The sequence below is a fragment of the Vanessa cardui genome, chromosome 7, assembly GCF_905220365.1.
Source record: "Vanessa cardui chromosome 7, ilVanCard2.1, whole genome shotgun sequence".
Classification (NCBI taxonomy): domain Eukaryota; kingdom Metazoa; phylum Arthropoda; class Insecta; order Lepidoptera; family Nymphalidae; genus Vanessa; species Vanessa cardui.
The window spans coordinates 5,454,973-5,464,472 of NC_061129.1; the positions used below are offsets into that span (position 1 = coordinate 5,454,973).

The 9,500-nt window shown below is 31.2% G+C and overlaps 1 protein-coding gene across 1 annotated transcript; it reads left to right on the forward strand.

Moving 5' to 3' along the window:
- The first annotated feature begins 8,018 nt into the window (after positions 1-8,018).
- LOC124531207 (transcription elongation factor S-II) lies at positions 8,019-9,470 on the forward strand. Its single transcript, XM_047105698.1, has 2 exons — positions 8,019-8,198; positions 8,455-9,470. Exons 1-2 carry the CDS (start codon positions 8,130-8,132, stop codon positions 9,262-9,264), a joined length of 879 nt encoding a protein of 292 aa, XP_046961654.1. The 5' UTR covers positions 8,019-8,129; the 3' UTR covers positions 9,265-9,470.
- Positions 9,471-9,500: the final 30 nt, after the last annotated feature.

A 9,500-nucleotide genomic window follows, 5' to 3' on the forward strand; every position in this document is an offset into this window, starting at 1 on the left:
AATGAACGTTTCTAAAATAATTTAAAAGAGTCTCATCAAAGACTAATTTGGTTATATTAATGCGCTGCGATGCGATAATGGTTTATTCCCTTTCTTTATTCCCTTTCTTTCGGTATTTTTTTTTTGTATCAGCTATATTTATAGTTAATATCATCCTCGTTCTCAATCAAATGGGTTGATCAGGTGACTATATTGGTGATAAGGCAAAACAAGTAATTTTTTTTCAAGCCCAAATATCAAAGCTCCCAGTAGTCGGTGTCGTTTTGTTACAGCTTTCACTGCGTGGCCTAAATTTGAAATATTTTTAACATATTGTACTTGTTCTTAAAACAGCACTTAACAAAATTTTAGTTGCTAAGCTAGAAACTGATCGCTTTGATGATTTACGTGAGTTTAAAATTAGAATATAAGTCTAGGCTCTTACGGTTATCGTTAATCGCGATTAGTTTATCTTGTAGAAACAAGATGAATGAAACTAAACCTTATTTACTTCCGATTTTATAGAAAATTTAACATAAAAATTATATCTGGCAAAAAGAAGTAAACAATCACTTGTTCTTGAGAAAATGCATAAAAAAAAAAAGTTTTAGAGAAACTTATATCTAATTCGAAAACGTTTCTGGTACTCTATACTGCGTTGCAAAACATATTGGCAACTAATATGGTATATTTATGAAGACAAATGTGCAAACAAAATCTCTCTCTCTCTCGAGTAAAATTTGCCCAATTATGGCAAATATTGCTTATCGTTCGTATCGTTGCGAGCCTCATTCAAAATGTGAAAAGGCGCACTGTGAATTAAACTTGGTTTTTACTCTTAAATTGATAGAGTTAAAAACTATACACAACAAAGTCAATTAAAAAAGTATTTAAAGAAAATATCAGTTTGACAAGGAAACTTTCTTTAGAGCGGCAATTTTGAAAAAGAAGACATGATTCCTGAAATAATAGACGTAAAAATAGTTTTTATAAATAATTAAAAAAGCATATAAGGATGACAAAAAAGAGAAATTATATTCCAAAGTTTATCTAGTGTACAGCTTAAATTGAGAAGTAAACTACTAGCTTCCTCAAATTTTGGCCGTGTAATCAAAAGAAAAATATCAACATCAAACATCCCATCATCTTTTATTTGATTTACTGTATAAAGAGAGGAATAGATAATGTGCAATATAAAAAAAAATATGGAACTAAAATTAAGAAAATAACTATCAAAAAAGATTTTCCAGGAGAAAGTAAAAAAACCTTCAAGCTTGCAGTTTGTTTATCGACTAAAACATATTCGTGCCGTATTTATTATTAAGTAGTAAGTTTTAGTAGTATTTTTAATGATATGGTGATTGAAAAGATCTGGATCACACTAGATTAAGAAATATACTTGGAATGGTATCAATATTAAATAAATAATATAGCAGCATTAGTATAAACATCTTAACTGCTTTTTCCAAATTTATATATAACAAAAAAATAAAATGCTCATTTGCGATGTTATTGGGTTACCTTAGCTTATTGGATTATTATTGTGCTGAAAAGTAAAGACATCATTTAACGAATCATCAAACGAATAAACAAACGAAATGAGGTAGGAATAACTAAAGAGTTTTGTATTTATTTCATATATTAAATGATTCCATACATCCCATAAAAGGAGATTAGAAACCCTTTGTATAAAGAAAAAACCATGGAAGAGAAAGTCAGTAAAATAGTTGCAAAAAGAAATACATCTTTCCCTTTTTCAGTCAGTCTTCGTCTTGGTCTTGCAGCAAGAGTTTCGCAATAACGGTGAATTACCTATTAGCTTAGTGCTATTTGTTAAACGTTACTTTAGATCTTAGAACAAAGTGATAGAGTAGTTACATTTTCAGCTATATGATATGATGCTTGATAGATGAAGTTCTATGTAAACGAAAAAAAGCACGAGTGCTTTCTTTTGATTTGTTTCGTTTGTGTTAGTTCCTTGTATTAAAAATTAAGTCTGTCAGCCCTCTGAAATGACACTCAGTCCTACCTGCAAGACTTCTTGCTCACATTTCGCACGGACAGTCTTAGTCTTGGTTTTGTAAAAATACAAGAACATGATGAAGACAGCAAGACCAAGACGATATGTCTTGGTGAACATTACTAAATAATAAGTAGGTACGACGACTGCAGTTGGTTGGGACAAAAAGAAGTAGGTTATTTATACCTTATCATGATGCTTACACCGATAAAGCGCTTAAAACTAACTCGTAAACATTAAATTCGAATATATAACAAGTTTCCTTACAAGAAAACACAAACTAAAAACTGAATACTAACTCGTGGTTTTAAAATGTATGTAACTATAGTATAAGGGTAAACGGGGAATACCTTAATTACGCATTTCAGATTAAGGAAAAAATACGACAGTGGCACTAGCCTCCACAATTTTACTCTAATTTCTTAAAATATTGTACCTTGGTTTTTCCATTATAAGGAAAATTCTAACCTGTGTCACAATGAGTAAGTAGCAAATTGTATTTTTACGGGTTATACGGGTAACAAAATATAAGATACCTATTATATTAACTTAGCTAATAAAGTATATAGCTTTGTGTTACTGCGATGTTGAATTTTTGCGAAACAAAAGTTTCTTATTTGATCTTAAACTTCTTATTTGAGTTAAACTTAAACAATTCGAGATAAAAATGTAAAGTCCCACGGGTTTAACACATAGAAAGTAATTTTTAAATTTTATAAACCTACTGCAGTTTGTGTTTTTTTATATCCCTTATTTATTGTTTGACATTACTTGATTGTTTATAATTATATCTAAGATATTGGTCTCGTTCTTCTTGTATTCACTATATAGACACAGATTCCATTGTTGTATGAATAATGATAACATAATTAAATAAATACATTTTTTTCATAATTTTCAAATTTAGTTGTAGTTTTTATCGTATTATAATCTTTTAAAATTCGATAAAAATCGAATTATTTCGTCCTGCAAAATAAACGGTCGTCCAAACACCGACGATGACAATTTAAAGGTGATTATGGAAGCTTTAGACGTTAGCATCAAAACAATATGGGTAACCAACGAACTCAAAGATCGCCAGCGAGAAGAGTGTATTTGATTGACAATCGCAAGCGTTCAATAAATTGATTGGAACCTTGTTCGGCACATAATCAATGCCCTACATGAAAACCTGTACGAGTGATTGTCACTGTTTGATAGTCTAGCACCGATGTCTGATGTTGTGATACATCAAAGCTTTTTTCCTGCAATATTGTAAATGTCTGCTATCTATAGTCTCCGCTGCTCCTGCACGATATCGCGACACCTTATACTGCACCGATGATAGATAGATTGTATGCAAGTTACAATGACTGTTATGTTTATAAGACTTGCTTAACTATTTATTCAATATATACTAATTTTATTATTTCCCTATTCGTATCAAGGATAATGAGATTTAGACACAAACACATTTACGATGTAAAAATACAATTAAATTAAAGTAAGTAGGTACATGGTTAAGACGATAATACGAGTACCTTAAATTTTAAGGCACTCAACTTTTAAGAAAGACTTTATGAGGTTCAATGTAATATGTATTTACAAAAAAGTTACAAGTGTATACATCATTTTACCACTCATTATGCTAGGCAAGATGCTTTAATTGGAATTTAATAAAACAACTCTCGTTTTTTGTTTCAAAACCTCAATTAAATAATCATAATTTTCAACCGACTTCCAAAAGGAGGAGGTTATCAATTCGTCTGTATTTTTTTTTTTTTTTTTTTTTTTTTTTTTTTTTTTTATGTTTGTTACCTCATAACTTTTCACTGGGTGGACCGATTTTGATAATTTTTTTTTTGTTTGAAAGGTAGTGCTTCCCGTGGGGTCCCATTTTTTTTTAATTTTTTTCCCATGATGGTATCCATATGAAAACGACATAAGTCTTAAATTTGCATTATGTATATGCGCGACAAATCGGTGAATAACTGAAAATCAAGTTAACCAATTTTGATAATTCTTTTTTTATTATAAAATATATACTTCAAGGGTAATTTGGTGAAAGTTTGGTAAGGTTCTGAGCACAGGATCCATGACAAAGTAACGGAACGGAAGGGAACGGAACAATTCTGAGGAGCACGTTAGCGATACTCAGTCGAATCTTTTATTTATAGGTTATTTGGATATTTGAGTCACCTTCCGTAATGTGGTTATGTTTATGTAATTATCATAGTCGAATATTATAATCAACTAGCTACCCACCCCGGCTTCGCACGGGTGCAATACTGATACTAAATATACTACAGAATTTGTTTATTTACGACATCACATCGCAAACTTCTAAAATTATCAGTGTTTCTTTACTATATTGTTCATGTATTATATACACAAACCTTCCCCTTGAATCACACTATCTTTTAAAAAAAACCGCATCAAAATCCGTTGCGTAGATTTAAAGATATAGGGACAGAGAAAGCGACTTTGTTTTATACTATGTAGTGATGGAACTCCTATACGGCTCGCAGTTAGGGTGCGATATGGGGCAGAATTTCTTACTATCTTTAATCAAATTTTGTGTATGTGATGTGATGTCATATGATGTCCGAAATATAGTTGGTCTTTTTCAAAGATTTTTTGCTGAGTTCGCTTATAGCTCTTTCGAGGGATCCTTGTAGTTTACGCCGCGTGACATATTATATCCGCATTTTCGAAAGTCTATTTTTGCTTTATTCGAAAGTTTATTTTGAAATTGTCCCCGGAGTAGTTTCTGATTCATATAAACGGCACGCTTAATCTATCCATATTAGGAAAAAAATGTAAGTCTACATCAGCTTCACTTAAAATCAAAAAATAAATAAAATTTTAACAAAAAGAAAAACCGACTTCCAACAAAACACTATTTTAAAACAAATAAAAATGCACTAAAAAGTAATAAAAATAATTGCATATTTAACATATTTTTGAGAGTCCTCCTAGGTAAAATGAAATGAAAAATATTAGACTACTTAAAAGTCGATTTACGATTATATAACGTAGTTATAATTATTGCTATATTTGGAGTCGGTGTCAGCCAACCCTATACTATATCTATCAAAAAACAATACGAGAATACTTTAAGAAATATGTTTCTTACAAATTACCTTTTATACGATATCATACTGGGTCAATCAAGAGGCTCGTATCGCTTCTTTCTTTTGATTGTTGAAGCGTGTGCCCGTGGCTGACACCGGCTCCAAATATAACAATAACTATAACTACGTTATATAATCGTAAATCGACTTTTAAGTAGTCTAATATTTTTCATTTCATTTTACCTAGGAGGACTCTCAAAAATATGTTAAATATGCAATTATTTTTATTACTTTTTAGTGCATTTTTATTTGTTTTAAAATAGTGTTTTGTTGGAAGTCGGTTTTTCTTTTTGTTAAAATTTTATTGATAATTAAGAAACGACCCAATTTTAAAAAGAACAGCGACAATTTTTCAACAATATTAACAAAAAGCTATTAGGATTTACAGACAGGCCACACTGAGATTCAAGCAGTGTTAGATGCTTACATAAAGTACTAGACGTTTCATTGGATGGCTTATTAAGGTTGCTTACCTTAATTAGCCATCCAATGAAATGCCCTACATATAAAATACTTAAGTAACTCTGCAAAAAAATATGTAGTAAGTTTTTTAAGTATCTCTACGTGATGTACGTTAACGATGTTTTTGATTAATTATCTAGAGTAAAAGTTGAAAGAACATACACAAGGCACAAGCCAAAAAGGCACAGATTATTTCGCCAATGTACGTGCCATGGAGAAGACACGATGGAGATTGATCAGTTCGATCGAGATTACATGCTCAAATTAATTTTGAATGCATAATAGCACTAGACGAATTGGATACCCATGACCTAAAAACAACACAACAATAATAATTACAAAAAAAAATATAATAAAATAAGGCGTCTACCATTAAAATGCATAACAACAATCACAGAATAATTTAAAACTTAATATATCAGTTTGGGGCAGGAGAACAGTATATGGGATAAAGAACCTTCGTCTAGACCACATTCACACAAAGAGTGATCTCTAACTTTAATTTTACGCAGATGTATGGGAGTACATGCATGACCCAGGCGTATACGACATATAGTTGTGGTCATCCAACGATTAGCTTGCCTGTGAAGAGAAAACCAAGGTCGCCTTGGAATGTCTGGTTGAAGAGAAGCATAAAATTTACCCTTCGATTTTGATGATGGTAATAGTTGTTATTATTACTGAGTCAGAATTGAAAGGACTAATTCTTGAAACGCCTTATATTTTTAATAAACACCTCATACAAAAGGTGTTTTTGTACTAAGTAGAGCGGATAAGGCGCTACATTACATATTCGATTTATAAATTATTTAATGCGTTTTAATCATTTTCATGGCGACTCAGATCAGTCAGAACAAATAATTATAATCACATCTATTTTTTATTAATTGGAGGTTTCGGCAGCTATCACCTCCGACTCCGACGGTTTACCTTTCATCACATTTCCCGCCATTAAAACTGTCAAACTTGAAACTGTATCGTGACCATGCGTACAGAAATGAGTTTTATTATTGGCGGTCAGTGCTGCCATTCTTACTTTCTTTTTTCAGAATTTGCCTTAATTTCAGATGAACAGTATAACATATAGTTTATATTTGAATTTAAATTTTCTTTCCAGTTTCACAAGACCGTTTGTTATACAAACTTTATACATAAAATGCAATATTACGATCTGGCAGTGTTGTTAGTATTCAAAGAATCTGGAAGATATTATATTAGACGATAATAAATCAAAACGTTTAAACAATTTATCCCAGTTAGCACTATTAGCGAATTAGGTCTTATTGCCTTCATTAAATAAAATTATGTGAGAGTTCAGTAATAATTATTATTTTATTCTAAATAATTTTTAATAATCAAATAAATAAAATATTGCTTATGCTTGTTTTGCGTACTTCTAAGTTGTTCCGAAAAAATGCAGGACATATATTTTCATAAGACAAAACTCGTCGTAAACAGTAATACAGAGCAACCTCGATGTATGAACAAGTAAATATTCGGTATATCCAGTAATTCGTTGAACTGTTGTTTGTTGTGTTGAGGTTAGGTTGATCTGAAGTTCGTTATAAAGAGGTAAAAAAATCACCTCAACATTGCGTACTCATCTTGTTATAGCAAATAACTTCTACTAATAAATGATAACATAATATTTTTATCAAATTACTGTATGTATTTTCTATTTAAAAACAATTAGGTGGGTAACAAAAACTTTATCTTACATTAATAATCAAAATTAAATGGAGTAAAATCCGTAAAAGTGGGTATATATCTTGGTGGGAACTTTATATTTGGTAGGTTTTGGATTGACAATATTCGTTAATTAGAGATATTTATACTTTTTCTTGATAATTGAAAATTCGTTATAAAGAGTTTGTTCGCAATGTAAAGGTATATTTTACATTGACTCTTATGGACAATTCAAGGGGATTATGAAAGATTTGTTAAATCGAGGAAGTCGTTATAATAAGGTTGCACTGTATAATGAATTTGTGTCATAACTCAATGCGGATAGCACAATCTTTACAACAATTATTTCCATTAATGAATATCCGCGATGTCAAACCTAATTCTACGCTAGCCCCTCCGGCGGCTGATTTAACCGCGACAGCTCTACCGCGCATAAATCAGTGAATAATCTAAGACTATTTATATATATCTTTTATCGCTCCGGATAGGCAGGAAAATCTTTGTTTTCACTTTAAAAATGATTTAAATTAAATATATTATGGTATTTAAAAAAGGTGAAGTGAAGCTACGCGTTTTAAATTTGGCAATAGTGTGATATTAAAACGAAGTTATTTTTAAGACTATTTAAATTGTATTTTTTCTTTACGCAATGATAAATTTTTGTTTTTAGGATAATAATAATTTGAAGAATTTTACTTTAATCATTGCGATAAATTTTACATATGGCAATGTTTTAAAATGACATTAAGCCGGTGTGTCAATTTTTTCTAGTCTATGCTTGTGTAGTATGGTGGTCGATTTACCAATATTTTTCATAAATTGTTTGTTGAATTAGGCGGGAAGCAAGTTTTGGCATTTTATAAACAAAAATGAGTGTCGAAGAAGATGTTATGAAAATACAAAAGAAATTGACTAAGATGACATCAGACGATGGCACGGTAGGTGTGGTAATAGTATATAATAGAACGACAATAATTTTAGTAGGTACTGAAATGTAACATAAATAAAAGCGACACCGCGTGAGCACGATACCTGATTTAGATGAAGTGTAAAAGAAAAGCAAATAGATTAATTTGGAAACACCGAAAGCTTTATAGCAGAATTAGTAAATAAATATGTGATTTATCTATATATATAATAATCTTGTTAGGTTTGTTTTATGAATTAGTTATACATATTTTTTTATATTTTTAGGGTCAAGAAGAGGCACTGGAACTTTTAAAGGCTCTGCAAACAATGGCCATTAACTTAGATGTCCTCACCAAAACCAGGATAGGGATGACAGTGAATGCTTTACGCAAGTCCAGCAAGGATGAAGAAGTAATATCTTTGTGCAAAACATTAATTAAAAACTGGAAAAAGTTTTTGTCAACACCAGCTACACCTTCTAAGGACTCAGGTGGTTCATCAAAGTCTAAGAAAGACTCAAGCAAAGATAAAGAGAAAAGGGATGAAAAGGAAAAGGACAAAAAATTACCAGCATCATTTCCACCACAGTCAAATACCACCGATGCCGTCAGACTAAAGTGTAGAGAGTTGTTGATGCAAGCATTAAAAATTGATGGTGAAAACCCTAATGCATGTGCATCTCCTGAGGAACTTTCTGAAGAGTTGGAAGAATGCATTTATGCCGAGTTCAAAAATACAGACATGAGGTATAAAAACCGGGTCCGGTCTCGAGTTGCAAACCTTAAGGATCCTAAAAACCCTACATTGCGAACCAATTTCCTAAATGGAGTCATTGCTGCTTCTCGACTTGCCAAAATGACACCAGAAGAGATGGCGAGTGATGAAATGAAAAAACTTCGGGAGAAATTCATTAAAGAAGCCATTGATGACGCTCAACTCGCAACAGTGCAGGGTACTAAAACAGAAATGCTCAAATGCGGTAAGTGCAAGAAGAAGAATTGTACTTACAATCAACTACAAACTAGAAGTTCAGATGAACCTATGACTACTTTTGTTTTATGCAATGAATGTGGTAATCGCTGGAAATTTTGTTAAGACTGCTTTTAATATATTTAGAGAAATAGTGTATCTTTTATTGTATGATACACTGGTGTATCAAATAAATATTCTTAACTTTTACTATGAATTGTTTTCCCATTTCATTGCATTGACCTTTTTGCTATAATTGAAAATGGAATTGTGTGAAGTAGATAAGGATCTTAGTTTTAAAATTAATGAATAAATTAACCTGCTTTAAGTGATTGGCAATTTTTTTTACAATCTAAGGGTGG